Raw genomic sequence first — 25,187 nt, 5'->3', positions numbered from 1 at the left:
GTAGATGATGGGTATGTAGGTGACGGGTTGATGGGTGCAGCAAAACACCATGGCGTGTGTATACCTATGTAACAAATCTGCGCGTTCTGAACATGTATCCCAGAACTTAAAGTATAATTTTTAAAAAAGAGTCTCAAAAAATCATATGTTCAGGTTTGAAAGCTTCAGAGGAAAATTTAATAGTGATGGAGGCAGGAAGGCTGGGAAGAAAGTTATTGTCTTCAGTTCTGTTCCTGAACATAACTAACTTGGACGTAGTTCACTGTAACTTCACAGGAGGTCCCTCCATCTTAGAAGGGTACAGTATTGCATTTGGTTTATAGGAAGCAAGACTATTTTAGTGCAAAAGAATAGAAAATCAGTAAGATAAAGGATTATGGCCTTAAAGGGTTACAGTACAGGACAGGGTAAAAGTAGATAAAAACAGAGACTAAATCCTGTAAGTTGAGAGCTAACAATAAGGAATTGAAAAGAAGTAGGATAGTAAATAACACCAGACTTGCCACAGAACTAGCACAGAACTAGGCTTTTCAATTTAATGTACTTTCTTCAAGTTCCAAGTAATAGGGGACAGAGGGGACCAAAACATTTCACTTGACAAGTTGTTTCTGCAAATCCCATATCCTCATACTCTTGCTCCCTTTGAACTTGATGCCTGAAAATATAAATATCTTTTTACTACCCACTTTTCTTTCTGTCATATAGCACTCTGTGTCTGATTTTGCATAGTTGGCTATTGCATTGGTTCTACTTCATACTTCTGTACTATCTCTTCCCCCTTCTCCATCTACTTTGACCCTGTCATGATTTAAAATCTAGCATTTTTTGCACATTACCTTGGCTGTTCATCTGTGGATGGAAGTTTAATCCTAGCTCAGTAATAACCTTCCTGGTCCCATGAACAGTACTCTATGAAATAGGTTAAACAAAACATAAAAATTGAACAAGTCAAATAACAAATGGTCTTTGTCTTACAATTCCATTTTGAAGTAGTTACTTGGAATTTGTAATGTTTTACCTAAATAAATGATTATATAAATGTGGTTAAGAATCAAGGCTATTTCATGAAAGTCTGTAACTTTTGTGTTAGCTGATATTTAGTATATATCTCGCAAAGGGAAATAGTTGAAGATGGGGCTGTTTCAATTGTAGGAATTGGTGTAGAAAATTATTCAGTTGTATAAGAAAATGAATGCTGGTTGTGGGAAGAAAAAGATAATTGAATTAGAAGTTGACACATTTGAAGATACTCTGAAGGAGACTTATGGGTATTTTCATTAGTTCGAATGGTTAGTAATAACCGGTTCTCTTATGGTAAGTGAAAACCAAACATGTCTAGAGGCAGTGGACTAGCCAGTTGGGACTGCGTCCTGCAGAGTTTCATGGGTTCATACGTTCTATAAAATAACTAATAATCATTTAATGTACTCATTTTCAAAACCAGAAGTATCTTACTCACATATAACCCTAGTAATATAGGTGGTTAATTGTCCGTTTTTAAAATGTAAGTCATTTAATACATATTCAGTGCATACTAGATGGAAAGCAATATATTCCATGTTATTGGGGTAATTGGTCACTCCTTGGAAATTTCATCTGTTCTAATAATTGCAGTTAATAAACATCTAAGTTTAGGATGATTGCCAAATATCTATCTTAAAGCCCTACCTCTTTTCTTTTTTTTCTTTTTTTAATTTTTTTGAGACCGAGTCTTGCTCTGTTGCCAGGCTGGAGTGCAGTGGCGCAATCTTGGCTCACTGCAACCTCCACCTCCGGGGTTCAAGTGATTCTCCTGCCTCAGCCTCCCGAGTAGCTAGGACTACAAGCACGCACCACTATGCCCGGCTAATTTTTGTATTTTTAGTAGAGACAGGGTTTCACCATGTTGACTAGGATGGTCTCGATCTCTTGACCTCGTGATCCGTCCGCCTCGGCCTTCCAAAGTGCTGGGATTACAGGTGTGAGCCACCGCACTCGTCCAAAGACCTCTTTTCTAAAGTCCAACTCAGTATCTCCAAACTACTTGACATTTCTATATGCGTTCAACCTCAAAGACATAGTGATATAATTAACAAATACTGTGCAAATACTGTGGGGTTTTACAGTTGACAATATACATGCATGTATATAGCCTTTTAAAAAGTAATAGCTCAAGGTAGGTTAAATAAAATATGTATAGTGTCATACTGCTCAGACTAATAGAGAAGATCAGAGATGAAGTTCTTAAAATGAAAGCTCATTTCTAAGTAAGTACATACTCTTACTAATTATGGAACCAACATGCTAAGTGAAGGAAAAATTGTTAATTATTAAATCTAATTTCTATTATTGTAATCAAATTGCACTGCTTTTTAGCCCCTCATCACTATGATAGATCACCTAGAGGGTAGTGAAAAAGAGGCTTAGACTGAGCGTGGTGACTCAGGCCTGTAATCCCAGCACTTTGGGAGGCCAAAGCAGACAGATCACCTAAGGTCAGGAGTTCGAGACCAGCCTGACCAACATGGTGAAACCCCGTATTCTACTAAAAATACAAAAAATTAGCTGGGCTTGGTGGTGCATGCCTGTAATCCCAGCTACTCGGGAGGCTGAGGCAGGAGAATCGCTTGAACCTGGGAGACAGAGTTTGCAGTGAGCTGAGATTAAGCCACTGCATTCAAGCCTGGGCAACAGAGTGAGACTCTGTCTCAAAAAAAAAAAAAAAAAAAAAAAAAAAAGAGGCTTAGATTTTAATATGGTACGCATTTATTATTTCTGAGCTTCAGAAACAAAAATCTAGTATAATTTTATTTGAAATTTGTTTTTGTTCTGTGATATCTTAAATGCATTATTTTTCAAGCTGGCATTAAACCTTAAGCTTTATTGGATCTTATTAAATAAAAATGCATTTTCATGTTTTATATCTTAATGTTTGTGAAATTATGATGGCTATTCAGGGATCCTTGAATCTCAAATGTGTATCTTTTTAAACAAATGAGGTTTTTGAAGTAACTATTTTTTTATCACTATTGTAGAGTTAAGAATTGGCAATATATTCTTTAAAGCATGGGCTCTTTCAGTTATGTAGTGTGTTAGGAAGAGGGTAATGAAGTAACATGCCATATTTAATCAGGATAATCAGATTCATTTCAAAAAAGTGATGTCAATTTTATTTTGCAGAATACTGAACTATATAAAATTTTACTTGAATGGTATTGATTTACTGGTAGTCTTTACTGACTTATTAGTTGCTCAGACTAATGGTTTAGATTGATTTTTGAGATTCCTTTTTCTTCGTATAGTAAAGCTAATTTTCCCATTTACTTATTATAGATGTAAAATTCATTTTTAATATTTATTGAGTTATAGGCATTATTTAAGAGTATCTTAATATAGGAAATAGTCAAATCTGTTGCATTTAACCATACGGTTAACATGCTAGACAATACTGTTTACATTATTGATTTTATCTCTCTGATATTACTTATGAGATGTTAAAAATTAAATCAGTTTCTCCCATACGTGCCAGCAATAACCATCATCTTCACTTTTTGAGAAAGGCATATCTCATATAAACCCAGACTTCTAGAATTACAGAGGGACCTTATAATTTGACTCTTTCAGTGTAAATGCATCACAAATATTTTTTTCTTTTTTGGTGGGGTAGGGAGGTTCACTGGATTGATTTCTTCTTATGACTACCTGGCTTTATGTAAGACTATAGATTTTTATCCAAAACCCTTAGGGCCTGGTGTGTTCTGTCATTAAGATTAAAAAAATACATGTTTTAGAAAGTAATGAAGTACATATGCTGATATGTTATATGATTAGCAGGGTCTGAGGAGGCACCAACTAAACACATTATTTCTGCAATGAAATATATGAATATTTATGTTAATTGGGACAAAGCCAGAGTGCCTTATCAGTATGGATCAGGTTTTGCTGCTAAACAAGTTATGAAAAAGCTTATGGATTGCAAAGTTTTTTGGATTTTGAATTTCAACTAATCAATTCTGAACCTGTAATAGATTGTGTTATGTATTATAATATTTATAGATATGACTCTTTCTACAAATAATCAAAAATATAACAAAATTATGTATCTTTATTGTTTTTCCAATTTTTCTACTATTTCACCTTTTATCTTCTAAAATATTTACTTTGTACAGCTGCTGTATTCTCGAGGATTACTAATTGATCTTCTAATCAAATCTAATGTTAGTCGATATGCAGAGTTTAAAAATATTACCAGGATTCTTGCATTTCGAGAAGGACGAGTGGAACAGGTACTGTGCTGATCAAGAATTGTAACTGGGCATCAGCTTAAGTTATTATGGTTTGTTTTGGAAAGATAAGCAAATAAGATTGTTATTTTCCTCATAAAGCAATAAATTCCAGTCCTGCATAGTGATTTACAAATGTAAATGCTGAATTAAAATTTCTAGTGCTAATTTTCTCATGACTTACTCTGCAGCTTGGTGTTGGTACCAAAAAGCACACAAAGTACCAAAAAGCACACCAGAGTCACTATACCCGAGACTAGTAGTCACACAAATCCTTTTCTCCCATTAATCAAGATTTTGGAGAGGGAAAAGAAAGAAACCGTGAATTTTACTGTCCACTTGATCAGATTCCACACAGAGAAGGAGGCCTGGAGCCTGGTTTGGAAAAAATTCTTACCTGTACGACAGCTGATCAGATCCTGGGTTCTTCACTACAGCTTCCAGAAGAGCAGAGCTTTGCTATCCTGCTTACAGCACCAAAACTGTAGGGGCCAAGGGAAACACTCCCTCTTAAGCCTCTGAAGTTTCACTGAAAAATCAACTCACAAAAGGCAGATTAATTGGAGAAAAGGCATAATAATGTACTAACATATACATGGGGAGAACCACAGTGTTTGTTTTAGATAGCACTGCTAAATTTTTCTCTGTTAGGATGACATGCCATTGGTCTTTTAATGGCATGAGGAGTAACTTGGCAGAATTAAGTGAGAAAGCTCACAGTTAGCCCTGATGTTAGCAGAGATGCCATTAATACTGATGGAAGGTGATGTGAAAAAACCTGACTAGAATGGAAATGATAACCCTGGTATATGTAAAGGGGAAAAAAAGTGTAATTTGGAATACTTATATCGTTAGGAGGCAGTTTCTTGACTTAAAATCATAATATTTTTCAGGTTCCTTGTTCCAGAGCAGATGTCTTTAATAGCAAACAACTTACTATGGTAGAAAAGCGAATGCTAATGAAATTTCTTACATTTTGTATGGAATATGAGAAATATCCTGATGAATATAAAGGTAAGTTTTTCATTAAGTTGTGTTCTCCAATTATTTAACATTTCTTACTATTTTAATATGCTTGCTCTGATTTAGTGAGCCACTTATTACTGTTTTAAAATGCATTCTAACTCTGCACTATCAATAGGTTAGCCATTAGTAACATGTAGCTATTTAAATTTAAATTAATTAAAATGAAATGAAATAAAATAAAAAATTCAGTTTCTCAGTCTCATTAGCTATATTTCAAGGGCTCCATAGCCCCATGTGGCTACAGTGCAGATATTTTCATTATTGCTGAAGTGGCATGCTAGATTTTAATTTTTATTCTTATTATTTAAATACTACTGTCAACTGGCTCTTTGTAGATAATAATCCCTTTTCATGATTCCATTATTTTTTCTCATAAGTAAAAATACTATATATTTTGTCATTTTCCAGGATTGCTTTTGCCTAGAATCTTGAACTATTGTGTTTGGAAAAAAAAAGGCTAGATGGTATATGGGGGAAAAATACTGGATTCAGAAAAGGGATGGTTTCTATTCTTGGCTTTGACCTATTTCATTGTGTGATCTGGGGCCAGTTACTTCACAGTCTGTTCAAAATTGAATATGCCATTTTAGTATCAGAGCTGTATACTTTAAGTCCATTGGTCTGAAAATGTTAACCAAAATTGGAATATACTATTGATAATTTATTTATAAAGTTACAATGAGAAGTGCAGTGATATTTTTTTTTCCTCTGCGAAATAGTGAAAGTCTAATCCTTGCTCTTAAAGCTTCAAGTCTACTAGGATCTGTCATGTTATCCACAGTGACTGTGTAAAATTCAGTTCTCTCAGTAAATTTTTATAATTTTTATTTATGTAAATTATTTCCGTAAAGTTTTTGTCTTTTATCATGGCATTGTATTTCCCACCACTGACAGTCCAATTACGTTATATTCTGTTCTTGGTTTAAAGGAGTAACTTTTAGGGGTCCCATATGTTTTGATGTGATTATGTGGCCATAAGACTGATTCTAGTAGCCACACAGAAATCCATTTCATTATTTTTTAGTTTATTTTCTGATTATTAGTGAGAAGTATTTATCGTCTTAAATAAATACATTCCCATGTTGTCATAGTTGTTTAATATTTTCAGTACCATTATTGGCATTATCCTGCAAGTGTCATGACAATAAAGTGAGATTATTGCCAAATATGGCAACCCATTGAGTTATTTAATATTTTCCAGTTTTTTTGAATGCATGAAATGCTCAATCATATAAAGCTTAAAAATTGTGCCATTACTCCAAATCGGAGAGCGAGATTGTTTCCACTTTTTTCTAAGATCAACCATCAGTGTCCAAAATGTAATACCACCTATGTCCTTTTTGAGGTCTTTGAAACACACTTCATCTCCTTTTTGTGGGGTGTTTTTAAATAGAAGTTTGGTTCTGATTTTGAGTGATAAAATTTCATCTTTTCATAGGATATGAAGATATTACATTTTATGAATATTTAAAAACTCAAAAATTAACCCCCAACCTCCAATATATTGTCCTGCATTCAATTGCAATGACATCAGAGACAGCCAGCAGTACCATAGATGGTCTCAAAGCTACCAGAAACTTTCTTCACTGTCTTGGGCGATATGGCAACACTCCATTTTTGTTTCCTTTGTATGGCCAAGGAGAACTCCCCCAGTGTTTCTGCAGGTAAGTTTGCCATTGGTTTTCTTGTCCCTTCTAAAGGGGATACTTAAAGAACAGGTGAGAATTAGGAAGGCAAAAATGAGATGTATTCAAGATTTAGTATATGCAAATATATACTTTATTATTTTTTTTTTTATAATTGATTTACCTGCCTATCTACCCACTTAAGTGATATATTCAGTGTGGCCTGTTTTTGAGCTTTATAAAAATACTATAAGTTCCTTTTTCCACTCAATAGCGTGATGGAAAGTATTGTCATTGCATATAATTTTAGTTCATTTTTATTGCTACATAGTATTTTATTGTGAATATACCACAGTCTACTTTTTCATTTTTCTGTTGATGTAACACAGGATGTTTCCAGTTTTTTTGCAGTTAACACCCTTGTGAATATTTCAAGTTATATATATTCAATAATTTCTCTTGGAAACATATCTAGGAGTGGAATTCCCAAGTCATGAGATACATGAATGTCAACGCTTTACAACATCGTGTTCAGTTATTTCTCTAGAGGGCTGTACCAATTATAACCTTTTAGCAGTACATAAGAATACCCGAAGCTTTTCATGTTTGCCAGTATTTAAAATTTTTTTGTCAATCTAACTCATATAAATTATCATTGCATTGGATTTTTATTTTTCATTTCCCTAATTAGCTGTGAAGTTGCACCTCTTCTCATATGTTTACTGGCCATTCATGTTTTATCTTCAGGAAATACTTGTTTGTGTCTTTTTTTGTTTGTTTTACACATTTTTTTTTAAATTTTTATTTTTTTGTGGGCACATAGGGGGCATATATGTTTGTGGGGTACATGAGATACTTTAATACAGGCATGCAGAGTGTAATCCATCATGGTAAATGGAGTATCCATCCCCTCAAGCATTTATCCTTTGTGTTGAAAACAATCCAATTATACTCTTTATTTTAACATGTACAATTAAATCATTATTGACTCTAGTCACTCTGTTGTGATATCAAATACTAGATTTTATTCATTCTTTCTAACTATGTTTTGTACCTATTAACCATTCCCACTTAACCGCTGCCCACTCAAAACTCTCCCCAGGCTCTGATAACCATCCTTCTACTCTCTGTCTCCGTATGTTTGTTTTAATTTTCAGCTCCCACAAATAAGTGAGGCTATGCATTGTTTGTCTTTCTGTGGCTGGCTTATTTCACTTAATGTAATGACCTTCAGTTTCATCCACACTGTTGCAAATGTCAGGATCTCATTCTTTTTTTTTTTTTTTTTTTTTTTTCTTTTTTGAGATGGAGTCTTGCACTGTCACCCAGGATGGGCGTGCAGTGGTGCGATCTCGGCTCACTGCAACCTCTGCCACCCGAGTTCAAGTGATTCTCCTGCCTCAGCCTCCTGAGTAGCTGGGATTACAGGTGTGCCACCACACCTGGCTAATTTTTGTATTTTTAGTAGAGATGGGGTTTCAGCATCTTGGCCAGTCTGGTCGTGAACTCCTGACTTCGTGATCCACCCGTCTCCCAAAGCGGTGGTATTACAGGCGTGAGCCACTGCGCCCAGCCAGGATCTCATTCTTTTTATGGCTGAATATTGCTCCATGGTGTAACTGTACTACATTTTCTTTATCCATTTATCTGTTGCTGGACACTTAGGTTGCTTCCAAGTCTTGCTTATTGTGAACAATGCTGCAATAAATGTGGTGTGCAGATATCCTTTGATACACTGATTTCCTTTCTTTTGGGTATATACCTAGCAGTGGGATTGCTGGATCGTATGGTAGCTATAGTTTTGCTTTTTCTGAGGAACTTCCAAACTGTTCTCCACAGTGGTTGTAGTAATTCACACTCCCACCCACAGTGTTCAAGGGTTCCCTTTTCTCCATATCTTTGCCAGTATTTGCTAGTGACTTTCTTTTGAATAAAAGTTATTTTGACTGGGGTAATAAAATATCTCATTGTAGTTTTGATGTGCATTTCTCTGATGATCAGTGATATTGAGCACCTTTTTATATGTCTCCTTGCCATTTGTATGTCTTCTTTTGAAAAATGTTTCAGATCTTTTGCCCATTTTTTAGTCACTGGATTTTTTTCCCGTAGAGTTGTTTGAGCTACTTATATATTCTGGTCATTAATTCCTTGTCGGATGGGTAGTTTGCAAATATTCTCTTTCATTATATGGGTTGTCTTTTCACTTTGTTGATGGTTTCTTCTGCTGTGCAGAAACTTTTTAACTTCATGTGTTCCCATTTGTCCATTTTTGCTTTAGTTGCCTGTGCTTGTGGGGCATTGTTTAAGAAATCTTTGCCCAGACCAGTGTCTTGGAGGTTTTCTCGAATGTTTTCTTGTACTAGTTTTATAGTGTACAGCATTAGATTTAATTTTTTAATCCATTTTGATTTGCTTTTTATATATGGCAAAAGATACGGGTCTAGTTTCATTTTTCTTCATATGGATATCCAGTTATCCCAACACCCTTTATGGAAAAGACTGTCTTTTACCCAGTGTATATTCTTGACACCTTTGTCAAAAATGAGTTCACTGTAGGTGTGTGGATTTGTTTCTGGGTTGTCTATTCTGCTTTTTGGTTTATGTGTCTGTTTTTATGCCAGTACTATGCCGTTTTGGTTACTATAGCTCTGTAGTATAATTTGAAGTAAGGCAATGTGATTCCTCCAGTTTTGTTCTTTTTGCTCAGGATAGCTTTGGCTATTCTGGGTATTTTGTGGCTCCATATACATTTTAGGATGTTTTCATTTCTCTGAAGAATGCCATTGGTAATTTTATACAGATTTCATTAAATCTGTAGATTGCTTAGCATAGTATGGATGTTTTAACAATATTGATTTCTTCCAGTCCATGAACATGGAATAGTTTTCCATTTCTTTGTGTCCTCTTCAATATCTTTCATCAGTGTTTTATAGATTTCATTGTAGGGATCGTACACTTCTTTGATTAAGTTAATTCCTAGGTATTTAATTGCATTTGTGGTTATTCTAATTGAGATTACTTTTTAAAGTTTCTTTTTCGGATTTTTCAGTGTTGACATATAGAAATTCTACTAATTTTGTACGTTGATTTTATACTCTGCAACTTTACTGAATTTTCAGTCTAATAGTTTTTTGATGGAGTCTTTAGGTTTCTCCAAATATAAAATTATATCATCTGCAAGCAAGGATGATTTGACTTCTCCCAGCCTCTCCCAGTAGCCACCACAGCCACTGGCCCACTGGGAGTTCTGCCAGGCCACGCCTGATGTTCACTTAAACCACAAGTGCTCTTCAGTAAGCTTGTGTTGAATGCTTCCAGGCTTGGGCCTTACCCTTCATGGCAGTGGGCTCCCCTCTGGTCGAGGGTAGGTCCAGGAAGGCTTTCTAAGAGCCTAGGCCTCGACTTGGGTCCCCAAGAGCCTGCTTGGTGCTCTGCACCCCTGTGGCTGAGTTGGTGTTTAACACACAACACAAAGTCCGCTTTACTTTTCTCTCTGCTTTGCTCAAGCAGAAGTCTTTTGCCATAGACACCACAGCTGGGAATGTACCAGGTCTCACCTGAAGCCAGCATGTCTCAGAATCTCACGGCTTACTACCTGGGTATTACTGTTGGTTAGTTTGTAGCCAAGGGCTTTTAACTAGCAGGTGATGAGCCCTGCCAGGATTGGGTCATTCCTTTCAAAGCGACAGATTCCCTTATGGTCCATGGTATGTCTAGAAATGTTTTCTGGGAGTTAGAGTCTAGAATGGTGGCCTCATGACTCTACCTGGTGTCCTATCTTATTGTGACCGAGCTGCTATCCAAGACGAAAGACAAAGTCCTTGTAATCTTTGCTCTCCTCTTCTCAAGCAGAAGGAATTAGTCACCTTCATTGCTATGAGCTGCATGGCCTCGGGTTTGGGGAGGGGTGGTTTCTCCTTAGGCCATGTGCTGCCCTAGTCCATGGGCTCTAAGCCCAGCCCAGCATTAGCACTTACCTAAGAATTACAGTCTTTGTGTCCTAGCCTGCCTTTCAAGTATACCCAGAACTCCAGAGCACCTTAGCCCAAAGTGGCAAGGCTTGCTGAGACGCTCGAGCTCCAGCTGCTGGGATGGGCCATTCCTCTCTTGCTAGGGCTTGTCCAAATGCTGTCTCAGTGCCAACTGAGCCCAGCATAACTTTGCTCTCCACTGACAGGGCAGCACCAGATTCAATGCTACATCCCCCAGTTGCTATGCTCTCGCTCCCTCAAATGCATAGATTTCTCTCTCTACGCCACATGGCCACTGCCGTGGAATTGGGGAGGGGTGGTATTGACGATTCAAGACTGTCTTCAGTGCCTCCTTCAGTGATAGGAAGTTGCAGCCTGATACTGTGATTGCTTACCTGATTTTTGCTTCTTATGACGGTGCTTTTTTTGTGTGTAGTTAGTTGTTAAAATTTGGAGTTCCTGTGGGAGGGATGATCACTAGAGGCTTCTATTTGACCATCTTGCTCCACCCTCTTGTTGACCTTCGCCCGTTTGTCTATTCGGTTGTTGTCTTTTTCTTATTGATTTGTAGGAGTTTTAAAATATATCCTGATTAGTGATCTTTTTTCAGTTATATGTGTTGGATGTATTTTGTCTTATGGTTTTTATGATACATAAAGGTCATGAAGATTAATACAGTCAAATAGAGCAATCTTTTTTTTTTTTATGCTTAGCTTTTTTGGGGAGGTCATATAGTATACCTGAACTATGGAGACAAGACTGCCTAGATTTAAGTCCTGACTTTTCTGTTTATTAGCCATGTAACTTTGGGTAAGTTTTATGACCTCTCTCTGTTTTTCAGGTATCAAATTTGGGATTTTTTTATTCAGTTGGAACTTTGTGTCCTAATTCATTATTTTCTGCTCTTTATTATCTCCTTTATTTTGCTTTCTTTGGATTTTATTTAGATCATCTCTCCCCTCCCCTGCCCTTGGCAATTATTAGGCTGAAATTCCATGAATTAAGTATTCATCTTTTAAATATTTTCTAATATAAGCATTTAAGAATAATTCCTCCAGTTTACATCCATTGGTGGCAAATGCTTCCTAGTTGTATCTGAAAATAACTTTTTCTTCTTTTTTGTCTTGAGTGGAAGTTTACTAAGTAAACAATGCTAGACTGACTTTTTTTTTTTCAAATACTTTAAAATTTTGTTCCATGGTCATTTATGTTCCACTTTTGCTGCTGAAAAGTTCAATGTCAGCCTACTTTGTCATTTCTTTATTATGACAAGTTACAAAGATATCTTTTTTCTCTTACGTTGTTTTTTAATATAGTTTGCTTTTGTATTCTATATTTTTACTACGGTGAATATTAGGTGTTGATTTATTTGTATTTATCTTGCTTAGTATAGGTTGAACCATATGAAATTAACATTATTCAATGATTTTAGACCTACATTGTCCTGTGGTTCAACCAAATACATTGTGCTTTTTCTGTCTGTAAATTTATGGTGTTTATTGTTTTGGAAATTTATCAGCCAATATCTTGATAAGTATTGTTTTTTCTTTCTTTTCTCTTCTCACGTTTTTGTAACCCTAAGTAGGTATGTTTTAGAACTTAGCATTTTCTCTTCTGTATCTCTCAATCTCTTTTTCATATTTACCATCTTCCTGTCTTTCTGGCTGTATTCTGGGTACATAATTAAGATCTGTATTCCAGTGTATTAATTCTCTTCACCTATAACCCATTCATTTTCTTTCTTCAATATTATATTTCATTTTCAGAACTTCTACTCACCATCTTCCTTGTCATTCTTGGTATTTTTTTTCTTGTTCATTTTTTGAAATTATTTATTCTATTTGTTTAGTCATTTCATATATAGATATTTTACATTTTCTTTCTGATAACTCTAATATTTAAACTTCATAACAGTATAATGTTGCCATGTATTGTTTCTATTGATTCATCTCCATGATTTTGCTTGTGTGTGCAATGCTTTTCCTTAGCTGAGAGTTTATATTTGATTGATTTTAATCTGGGTACCCAAATTGCGAGTGCCCTTCCTCAGGGATTATTTGTGTTTGCCTCATCCTGAAGGCACTACAGAATTGGGATCATTTTAGTTCCCTTTGGGGAATCTCACTTAATAATGCAATACAACCTCCACATAGTGATACCGTCACAAGGTTTTTTTTTGGTTGTTGTTGTTGTTGTTTTTAATTTCAGTGTTTATTGCTCAAAGCGTTTATTTCAGGTTAGGGTTTGTATTGTATGTACATGGAGATCAGTGTTTTCCATGGACATTCCCCTTCCTTCAGTGTCATGGGTTCAATAACAATTATTTCATATAAGACTTAGTTTTGGTATTAACAGGAAGTCTCTTCACAGTATCTAGTTCAGTTTACCCCTGGAAGTAGATATTCTCAAATTTACATTTCCTAAATATGTGATTTTATGACTTTAGGTGGCAACATTATAAATCTGGAAGTAACTTATTTCCAAATATGATAGATCTGTGTATTTCTAGACAAGCTCTTCGTCTTCTGATTGTCAAAGTGGGAATAAATGGGGAGTGCCATGTCCCGCAGGAACCAAAGGTCCTTCTATCAACTTAATACAAGCGGGGGGAGTTTTGTGGTTTTCTTAGTTACTCTTTCCCTCTTCCTGTGTCATTGCCTGATTCAAAGGAGACACACCATGTTTTCTCTCATGTTGCCACTTGCTACTCACTCCTATGCAGCTTAGGATAAGGAACAGAAACAGAATGAACAGATCACTGGGAAGTGATCTAAGCTCACTGGCCTCGTTACTAGTGTTTTACAAAAATGGAGTGTTTAGCCCTATTTATCTCTTTTCCACTAAATCCCTCTATTTCTAATTAATACATTAAAAAATTCATTTTGTTTTTGTTTATTTCTTTTGAAGGGAAAAGACATTTACAAGTTTTGTTTGTCGTGTACAGATATAAAATTTCAGAATGTGATCTTATGTATTGAATCTTAGACAAAGAAAGCATTTTTCTCCAAAGATGGTTGTAACCTTAAGGCTGAGATTTGTCAGCCTTACATATATTTTTATTCTCTGCAGAGCCTACATGTGGCTCAGATTGAATGCTTTTTATAAAAATTATACCTCATCCTGCCAGGCGTGGTGGCTCATGCCTGTAATCCCAGCACTTTCGGACTAAATATATTAAACTTCTGGGTAATTCTCTTGAGTTCTTATATTTTATATACATGAGACTATCTGTGAATTATAATAAACATGCATTTCCTTGACCTGCAGATATTAACTTTTAATTTTACATTAGATTCTCTCCATAATGCTTTATAATTCCATATAAATATTGTTTTATTTTTATCCTAAAGTAGTAACACTATCACCATCTATACATCATAGCCTACACATTTTATCACCAGGTTATCAGAATAAGGTGTCACCTGTTCTGTGATTTCTAACCACCATTCTATATTCTGTTTTAATATAAGCCTCTTAAGCATTTCTCAAAGCCAGTTACAGCATGTTCTCATCAAGGCTACTATTATAAATGGTATGCATGCATATTTATGTGAAGGATTCAAAGACATTTGGAAGTCATATCCTTGCATTCTAAATGATTTCCGCATGTGACATTTTAACTACTAGAGATAACTTTCATGAATAAATGTCCTTTAAGGCTTTTATCAATTTAAATAGGTAGATTATTTTTTGGTAAAGAAAATGAAACATATTTATGTTGCTACCTAGTATCCATTAATATGTCAGGATATAATAATTGGAACATATTGGAAGAAAAGTCATTAAAATCTATATATTTTTCTAGTCTAGCAAGCTTTACAGTTTTCCCTAATGTAAATTAATTGGTTGATAAGTTTTCTGGCACATTGCACAGGTTATACATGCAGTTTGTAGACTTTACTCTCACAATATATCTTCCAAACAGAAAACCTTTTTAAGCCCTGACATATTTGGTTATCTGTGTGGTTGGTAACATAGTAGCCTTTATAACTATATTCTAGTTCGGAATAAGTTTTATACACTACATCATGTATTTATAACCTGTTAATTGGAGCAGTATCAGTGGGAACAACCTTTACATTTTTTATATGTAGCTGTGAACTGCCCAGAGATTGTTACTTAATTTTGTTAAAAGAGGGCATTTAACTGTCAACCTTCTATATGATTCAGTTTTTCATTATTCTGTGTCCTAGATTTGATCTAATTTTTTCCTTTAATGTGGTAGAATTGTTAAAAGATGAAGGATGAGTATGTTTCACTTTTAGCATGTGATAAGTTTATGTATATAAATAAATCATGTAAATTGTCACCACCAAACACTTTTATACCAATTGTTCAACCTCAGATGAAATTTTCCTGAGTATTGTATGTGGAAAATTGAAGATGTGAGATTTATAGGAAATCGTGTAACACAAGCTGATCTCTAACTTATAGCTTTTATTTATTTATTTTTAACTTTTCGTTTCAGGGGTAGATGTGCAGGTTTGTGCTATAGATAAATTGCATGTCGCTGTGTGTAGTAGGCCATTCTTGCATTGCTATAAAGAAATACCTGAGACTGGGTAATTTATAAAGAAAAGAGGTATAATTGACTCATGGTTCTGCAGGATTTATAGGGAGCATAGTACTGGCATCTGCTCAGCTTCTGGGAAGGCCTTAGGAAGCTTACAATCATGGTGGAAGGAGAAAGGGCAGCAGACATGTCACATGACCAGAGCCAAGAGCAAGACAGGAGGAGTTGCCACACACTTTTAAACAGCCAGAACTCATGAGAACTCACTCATTATCATGAGGGCAGCACCAAGGTGATGGTGTTTAACCATTCATGAGAAATTCACCTCCGTGATACAATCACCTCCAAATAGGCTTCACACTTCCAGTACTGGAAACTACAATTCACTGATATTTGGGCAGGGACAAACATACAAACTTATTCTGTCCCTGGCCCTTCCCAAATCTCATTTTCTTATCACATTTCAAAATACAAGCATCCCTTTTCAGTAATCCCAACCGAAATCTTACTCCAGCATTAACTCAAAATTCCCAAGTCCCAAATTCAAATTCTTTTCTGGAAATGAGTTCCTTCCACCTCTGGGCCTATAAAATCAAAACAAGTTATTTACTTCCAAGATACAACGGGGGTTTAAGTATTGGGTAAACATTTCTGCCGAGACCAGCTTGGTCGGGGAGACCCTAACCCAGCGGCGCTAGAGGAATTAAAGGCACACACACAGAAATATAGAGGTGTGAAGTGGGAAATCGGGGGTCTCACAGCTTTCAAAGCTGAGAGCCCTGAACAGAGATTTACCCACATACTTATTAACAGCAAGCCAGTCATTAGCATTGTTTCTATAGATACTTGATTAACTAGAAGTATCCCTTATGAGAAAGGAAGGGATGGGCCTAAATAATGGGGTGGTTCTGACTAGTTATCTGCAGCAGGAACATGCCCTTAAGGCACAGATCGCTCATGCTATTGTTTGTGGTTTAAGAATGCCTTTAAGCGGTTTTCTGCCCTGGGCGGGCCAGGTGTTCCTTGCCCTCATTCCGGTAAACCCACAACCTTCCAGCGTTGGCGTTATGGCCATCATGAACATGTGACAGTGCTGCAAAGATTTTGTTTATGGCCAGTTTTGGGCCCAGTCTTCCTTAGCCCAATTACACTCATCACTCTGTTATACACATTTCAAAGGGACTGTGTTCCCAACACATTCCAAAAGGGAGAAATTGTCCAAAAAAAGGGGGGCTACAGGCCCCATGCGAGTCCCGTAAGGAGCAGGCTCCCAAGGCCTTGGGCAGCTCTGCCCTGTGGCTTCATAGAGTTCAGCCCCTGTGGCTGCTCTCTCAGGTTGTTGAGTGCCTGTGACTTTTTCAGGTGCAGGGTGCAAGCTGCCTGTGCCTGTACCATTCTGGAGCCTGGAGTATTGTAGCTCCCTTCCCACAGCTCCACTATGCAGTGCCTCAGTGGGGACTCTGCATGGGGCCTCTGACCCCACATTTTACCTCTGTACTTTCCTAATATAGGTTCTCTGTGGGGGTTCCATCTGTGCAGTAGGTTTCTGCCTGGACACCCAGGCTTTCCCATATATTCTCTGAAATCCAGGTGGAGGCTGCCAAGCCCCCACCACTCTTGTACTCTGTGTGCCTGGAGGCTTAACACAATATGGAAGCCACCAAGGCTTATGGCTTGCACCCTCTGAAGTAGTGACCAGAGCCAAACCTGAGCTCATCTGAACTGAGGCTGGAGCTGGAGTGGCCTGGGTATGGGGAGCATGTTGTGCAGGGAAGCAGGGCCCTGGGCCTGGCTCCTGAAACGTTTCTTTCTAGCCCACAGGGCCTGCGATGGGAGGGACTGCCTCGAAGTTCTCTGAAATGCCTTCTAAGCCTTTTTCCCATTGTCTTGGCCATTAATACTTGTCTCCTTTTTAGTTATGCACATTTCTTTAGAAAGAGATTGCTTTGAAGCTCACTTTGATTCTTCTCCTAAAAATGGGCTTTTCTTTTCTACCACATGGCCAGGCTACAAATTTTCTAAACTTTTACACTCTGCTTTGCCATTAAATATAAGTTCCAACTTGAGTAATTTATTTGCTCCCTCATTGAGCATAGGCTATTAGAAACAGCCAGATCACATATGGGATGCTTTGCTGCTTAGAAATTTCTTTAACCAGGTACCCTAAATCATCACTTTCAAGTCAAGCTTCCACAGATCCCCTGGACATGAACAGAATGCAGCCAAGGTCTTTGCTTAGACATAACATGGGTGGCCTTTGCTCCAGTTCCCAATGAATTCCTCCTTTCCGTCTGAGTCCTCCTGAGCCTGGACTTCATTGTCCATGTAACTGTCAGCATTTTGATCAGAGCCATTTATCCTGTCTGTGAGAAATTTTAAACTTTCCCTCATCTTTGTATCTTCTTCTGGGTCCTCTAATTTCTTCCAACCTTTGCTCATTGTGCAATTCCAAAGTCACTTCCATATTTTCAGGTATCTTTATAGCAATACCCCAATCCTCTGTATAGTTTTCTATATTAGGCAGTTCTTGCACCCCTATAAAGAAATACCTGACACTGGGCTATTTATAAAAATAAGTATTTAACTGGCTCACAGTTCTGCAGCCTTTAGGAAGGATGCAGCACCATAGGAAGCATGGTGCTGTCATCTGCTTGGCTTCTGGGGAGGCCTCAGGAAGCTTACAATTATGGCAGAAGCTGAAGGTGGAGCAGGTGCATCACATGGCAAGAGCAGGAACAAGAGAGAGGGAGATGCCATACATTTTTATACAACCAGGTCTTATTAGAACTCACTATAGTGAGAACAGCACTAAGAGGAAGATGCTAAACCATTCATGAGAAAGCCACACTCATGATTCAGTCACCTCCCCCCAGACCCCACCACCAATACTGGGGATTACAATTCATCTTGAGATTTCGACAGGGACAAATATGTAAACTATATCACGGGTCTTTGGTGTACATATTATTTTGTTAGCCAGGTAATAAGCATAGTACCTGATAGGTAGTTTTTCTAGTTTTTCAATCCTCACCCTTCTCCCATCTTGCACCTTCAGGTAAGTCCCAGCATCTATTTTTTCGCTCTATGTGTCCGTGTGTTCCTGTCATTTAGCTCCCACTTATAAGTGAGAACATGTGGCATTTGATTTTCTCTACCTGCGTTAGTTTGCTAAGGATAATGTCCTCCAACTCCATCCATGTTCCTGCAGAGGACCTGAACTCATTCCTTTTTATGGCTGCATAGTATTCCATGGTGTAGATGTACCACATTTTCCTTATCAGGTCTTACATTGATGAGCATGTGGGTTGATTCCATGTCTTTGCTATTGTAAATAGTCCTGCAGTGAACATACTGGTGCATGTGTCTTTATGGTAGAATGATTTGTATTCCTTTGTATATGTAACCCATAATGGGATTGCTAGGCCCAATGGTAGTTCTGTTTTAAGTTCTTTGAGAAATCACCAAACTGCTTTTCTTAGTGACTGAGCTAATTTACATACCCACCAGCAGTGTATAAGCTTCCCTTTTCTCTGCAGCCTCACCAGCAGCTGTCTGACTTACAGCTTTTAAAAAGAGAATTAGAGAAGACCAAAAGTTACAAATATATAAATGGATATATGCATCTTTAAGCAGCTTGCTCAAAATTATAGGAGCAACATGGAGGGAATGGAAAAGGAATCTCCCATTTAATGAACTTATTCGGTGATGACAGAAAGAACTATGCCTAAAATGGGACAACATGCTACTGTGATTTTGTCATAACCATGGAGTTTGTGCATTTATATAGACTGTAAGGTATTTTCTATTGTTTTGTCTTTCCCCCCTGCTTTTAAAAATCCCTTTTTTCAATCCAAAGTCAATACATTTTACTGAGTGTTTTTTAGTTCTCTTTGGATAAATCGTAAGATATAGCATCTCTTAGACCAAAGGAATTCCCTACCTTATTTTATTCTATAATAACCAGTGTGTTTTTCTTCAGAAAGTTTTCAGAAATCTAAGAAACGTTTCCTATCCTGGATCAACCTATTAGAAAACCAAGAGAAGTCTTAAAATTGGCCAAGGAGTATACTGTTGGAAAATTTAAAGAGTTTATATATTCAACTGCATGTGAAATCAGAGCAACATTGAGATGGAATTTTAGTGTCTGTCCCTGATGTTGTTGCTCCTCTTCCTTTACAAGTTGGAGTTAGATTATAGATTATAGATTCTTCAACAGTACATTATTTTTTTTTCTTCCATAGTATTCTCCTTAATCTCTTTTCTTGTAAAAATCTACCTACTATTCTGGTAGCAGTACAAAAAAAATTAAAGTTGATAGAACTCTTTTATATTGTATTGACTGGTTATCTAATTTTTACAAATGAGCAAAGTTAAGATAAAAAGAGACTGAGGCTAGAAACCAGATTTCCTAATATGCATTTTTCTTGACTCACCTATTACATCATTTTTAAACAACTTTTTTGAAAAAAATTAAGACATAATCTGCAAAAATATTGTGTTATTTTCTGGAACTTGTTATATTTGTGGTATTTCTTAACTTTTAACAACTTGTAATTTGCTGTGACTTACTTATTTTCTCATTATGGATGCATATTCAGTTTCCAGAAAAAAATGGAGAGAATAAGGGGCATTCTTACAGTGTTCTAGAAACGTATTCCAATTCTGTGCCCGCTACAAAATGCCAGTTTAGATAGTTTATTTCAACTTTCCATATTTTAATTAATTGATAAAGGTAAAAGGAAAAACAAGCCATGAGCAGATTATCTCCTCCCTACTCCTATCACTTGAATTTGTGCATTTGATAAGCACTAATGCTAAGGAGCCCAGTAGCAGTTGGAATAGTTAGCATTGATCTGTTTCATGTCCCCAACCCCATTGGTTTCCTCCCACACTGTCATAGAACCAGGCGATATAGCTAAATATAGGTGCAGAAACTGACGCTATGTCAAATGGGTAGATTTGACTAGTCCAAATGTGTGTGTGTAAAGCTTGATTATTGAATCACAACATATTATCCTTTTGCAGCACTGCAGCTGAGGAGAGCTGCATTGAGATATGTGAAATATTCTTCATCTAGTGTCCATAAGACCTTGAAATTTATTTACAAAATGTTTTATGTTTCTTCATAAAAGGAGTCCATAGTTTCATCACATTTCACAGGCATCCATGACTTAAAAACAAGGATTGAGAACCATTGTTAGGAATTTTTATTATTTTTTTAAACTCAAATAAGCATTCCTTAAGAGCTTATAAAAAGAAGAGGTCCTAAAGAGTGAATACAAGAGTGCTTCTGGGATATAAAGATTTGGAGTTGGGGATTGGGGGTTGGGGGCTAAGGGAAGGGGAAAAGTTGGAAAATGTTGCTGTTAGTACTGTGATATATAGGTAACTCTTCATATAACATGCAAGCAGATGATATCTATGCCTTAGTCGTATGGGACAGAAATATTATCATAAGTGTAGAATAGTGAATAAGAAGGTGTATTTTGGAGCCAGACCGATGGGATCATCTCCTGATTCTGCTATTTATTAACTCTGTATCCTTGGGCAAATTATTTGACTTTTCTGTGTTCCTCATTTTTGCGGGGATAATAGTATGTACCTCATAGGTTGTGAGGACTAAAATGAGCTAATATGTAGAAGAAAGTGCTTGTAATATTGCTTGCCCAAGTACTACATAAGTGTTAGCTGTTATTACTATTACTGTTGTTACTGTGATTGTTTTAATAATTGCTGCTGCTGCTACTGCTGTTACAGAATGCCAGCAGGGCAAATATGAGGCAGTTAGAGACTTAGCCAGATTTAGTAATCTAAGTTAGGAATCAGCGATTTTTTTTTTTTTTTTCGTAAAGAGACAAATATTATCGTACATAGTTTAGGTATTGCAGGCCATATGGTCTCCATTGAAATCTTTTGTAGCCATAGACAATGGATATGGCTGTTTTCTAAAAAAATTATTTCTAAAAATAGGTGGCAGGTTTTTCCAACCTCAGTTGAATAGTCTTTTTTTCTAAAAAATATGATAATTTTTTAAAACCCCAGTATTAAGAGATTATACAGGAATGTCTTAATGCAATGCCTAGTGTATATTAGTTATGCACTAAGTATTTGATGGATTGATGAATGAATAGCAGATGATGTATAACTGAGGAAATTGTATGTTAAGGAAATGATAGAGCAGTGTTTTCCCAAGCTTTCAGGTGTGTCAGAAATTAAGATTACTAACCTCCATCTCCAGCGTTTCTTACTTGTAGATCTGGGTGGAGCGTGAAAATGTGAAATTTTAACAAGTTCCCAGGTGTTGCTCATGCTGCTGGTCTAGGGAACACTGCTGTAGAAGAAGCAATCACAAGAATTGTTCTCTGGGCCTAATTCTAATGAACAAGAAAGAAAGGGTTTAGTTAAAATGACCAAAATATTTTGAAGAAGCATCTATGTCTTTGTTGTAAATGTAATTTTTTTTCATTTCTTTCCATTTAATTCAACAACAACTTTTTAAAGCATCTATTCTCTGCATAATACTCTTCTAGGTGTAGTGGATGTACAGTATATGAAAAAGATTATGACATAGACCTGGATATCAGTGTCAAGAAGCATCTAGTTAAAGACAGATAGTGTGCACTTATGGACCAATTAGAGAATTAGAAAATGTATTTTATCCGGTTCCAAAATTTTCAATAGAGGTGTGAATGCTATCAGTACTCAGAAATGATCAGAAGGTGCCTAAACAGTTATGACGTGAAGCTAATCAAAGTAGGCTGACTACTTTGCTGAAGTTATAGGAATCTCAGACTACTGTTAACCCATCCATTCTCAGAAAAGAGCAACGAGATTGGGCTCCACTCTAAGCTAATAGCCGTCGGTGGTCTGATCATACCTATCTTTAACATGGTGCATATATGTTTGAGATACTTAATTGTTCCAAAGACTCGTAGTTTAGACCAGAGTTTCTCAATCTCAGCACTGTTTACATTTTTTTGCCAGGATAATTTTCTCTATGTTGGGGGAAGGACTGTCTTGTGCATTGTAAAATGTTAGCAGCATACCTGACTTCTACCCACTAAATGTCACTACCTTCACCCAACCCATCTGTGACAGACAAAAATGTCTCTAAACATTGCCAAATGCCCTATAGAGGCAAAATCATACCTGTTTGAAAAATACTGGTTTGCTTCAACTCAGTATATATTGAATTGTAGTCTTTATAATAATCTGATGAATGTGTGATTTTGTTTCTCTTTAACAAGTGCCCTCAAACTAGTTCAATGTTGAAAGGCAGCGATGTGGTTTGGCTCTGTGTCCCCACTCAAAAATGTCAAATTGTAATTCCCAGTGTTGGGCGAGGGACCTGGTAGGAGGTGATTGGATGAGGGCGCATTTCTCCCTTGCTGTTCTTGTGATAGTGAGTGAGTTTGTGAGAGATCTGGTGTTTAAAAGTGTGTAGCACTTCCCCCTTTGCTCTCTCTTTCCTGCTTCGTCATGGTAAGACGTGCTTGTTCCCCATCACCTTCTGCCATGATAGTAAAGTTTCCTGAGGCCTCCCAGCCATGCTCCCTGTATAGCCTGCAGAACTGTGAGACAGTTCAACCTCTTTTCTTCATAAATTACCCAGTCTTAGGTAGTTCTTTATGACAGTGTGAAAGTGGACTAATAGAGAAAAGAGGAATAAAATTTTCTTGCATCCTTTCTTTGAATCTTATTACTCATTTTTTTGGTTCTGTAATCTAGAACAAAGTACAATTTATTTAAGGAACAGGACAGTTTTAGATATGTTGGCATTTGAACCAATGGACTAATTTGTGAAGGTTATTTAGCAAAGTGCCAAAGCATATAGGAGATACTGAGTAACCATTGATGAGCAAATTCTTGTATATCTTATCTTAGTAGTTAGAAAAAGAATAAGAATATGGGGGGAATAATGTGCACATACACATATCTTCCTCAATTTTATGAAGAAATAGAAGCAGCATTCCCCACCCTCAAATTCCACCCTTAATCATTGTTAAATTGGTTGCATGTCTTCCTACCTTTTGCATGCTTGTACAGGTAACTGTGTATTAGTACATATATGCATACTTTAAAGAAATTTAGATGGCTGTATTGTCTGGTATGAGGATGTGTATGCTATAACCTAATCATTTTCCTTGTTGGTGTAAGCATCAAAATTGTCTTCGATATGGAAGAAATATCTCATATCCAGAAATTTTAGAAAATAAGTATTATTTTTTGTTATTATAGGAATTAACTGAAATCCCATCACCTGTTAAAAATAACACACTGAACATTTTGGTATATTTTGGTAGATTTTTCTTCTACTTTTTTTAGTCCACACATTTAAAAAAGTATATAGCTTCATGCATCACTTAACAGGGATACATTCTGAGAAATGCATCATTTAGGTGATTCCATAGTTGTGCAAACATCATAGAGTGTTCTTACACAAACCTAGATGATACAGCCTACTAGATGCCTAGACCGTATGATATAGCGTATTGCTCCTAGGCCACAAACCTGTACACCGTGTGACTGCACTGAATACTGTAGGCAATTGTATAACATAATAAGTATTTGTGTATCTAAACATACCTAAACATAGGAAAGGTACAGTAAAAATACAGTATTAGAATCTTATGGGACTATCCTCATATGTGGTCCTTTATTCACTGAAATATTATCATGTGGCACATGGTTATAATCTCAATGTTTTTTTGTATTTGGGCATCTTCAACTATAGAATAAGCAAACTTACAGCCATCATTAAAAAAAAAAAAACACACACACACACATATATCAGCTTAAAATAGCAGTGGAAGGCTGAGTAAATTAAGAGGAGCTCTTTAAATTCAGGAGGCCTTAACCTGATACTCAATGTCTGTAATCAGTTACTTGGGTTTCAGGAACTTAGGGGGTAAATACCCTGAAATTGCATGTCAAATATTGTGTGTATAATGTGCTACATTTTTCTAGGAAGGAAGTTCATAGTGTCTCTATTAGTGTCTCAGAGGAGTCTGTGACTGCCCCCTGCAACCCGCCCCCCCCCACCCCCAACACACAAAAAAAGATTAGGAACCACTGAGATATACTATCTCAATTGAGAACTGTCTTTACTAAATTAGAAGAGTAGTGCGTGGTAGATTGACAAAAAGCTTCTATCCCAAAAGTTTGAAGGTTGCTGTTTGAATGGAATTCTTATAAACTGTCAAATTTTGGAGGATAAAATAAGCACAGCAACATACTTTATTTTCAGAATAATTTGTATATGATTTTAAAGACAGTTTCCTCTCTAGTTGATAGTTTATATTAGCATGGAGATGATACATATTATGTTTGTATGATCATTTGTTTGTTTTTCCCTTGAGGAAAGAGTGTTTCTTGGGATACACAGAAAAGGGTGGTGAGATAATCCATCATTTTGAAACCTATTCTCTGGTGATGGATGGATATATTGGTAACATAACTCAATAATCTTCATTTTTTTCCAGGTTATTCACAGATCAGTGAACATTGTCGTTAATAAAGCAATGGAATGCTTTTGTGTCCTTGCCTTCGTTATTCCTTACGTTTTGACAGAAAAATATTTCCCATTTGGGAATAACCTCTTTTAAGACTTACATTTAAGTATATTTTGTGGAGGAATTATTGTGACTCTCATGAGTTTATTGGAATTACATTGGCTATACAGATTATAGAGTTTGATTTCCTTCATTTTTAAACCTTTCCTATGGTGTGGATACAGTTTAATTCCTTTTTTTTTCTTCTTTTTTTTTCTTTTTTTGAGACAGAGTCTTGC

At 36.4% G+C, this 25,187-nt stretch overlaps 1 protein-coding gene across 8 annotated transcripts in view; it reads left to right on the top strand.

Annotated features, from left to right (window-relative positions):
• The window catches only part of CHM (CHM Rab escort protein), a 193,131-nt gene that overhangs the window by 84,325 nt on the left and 83,619 nt on the right, over positions 1–25,187 (top strand). For all 8 annotated transcript variants that reach the window (XR_004058395.1, XM_010368356.2, XM_030934276.1 and 5 more), the window contains exons 6-8: positions 4,149–4,265; positions 5,156–5,276; positions 6,727–6,952. Coding sequence is in view for 7 of the 8 variants with exons in the window: in XM_010368356.2 (XP_010366658.1) it covers positions 4,149–4,265; positions 5,156–5,276; positions 6,727–6,952 (464 nt within the window). In the remaining variant the exon portion in view is untranslated. The remainder of the gene's footprint in view (positions 1–4,148; positions 4,266–5,155; positions 5,277–6,726; positions 6,953–25,187) is intronic.

The sequence above is a fragment of the Rhinopithecus roxellana genome, chromosome 7 (genome assembly GCF_007565055.1).
Source record: "Rhinopithecus roxellana isolate Shanxi Qingling chromosome 7, ASM756505v1, whole genome shotgun sequence".
NCBI lineage: Eukaryota > Metazoa > Chordata > Mammalia > Primates > Cercopithecidae > Rhinopithecus > Rhinopithecus roxellana.
The sequence above is the reverse complement of the archived record's forward strand: the minus strand, read 5'-3'. Positions and strand labels throughout refer to the sequence as shown.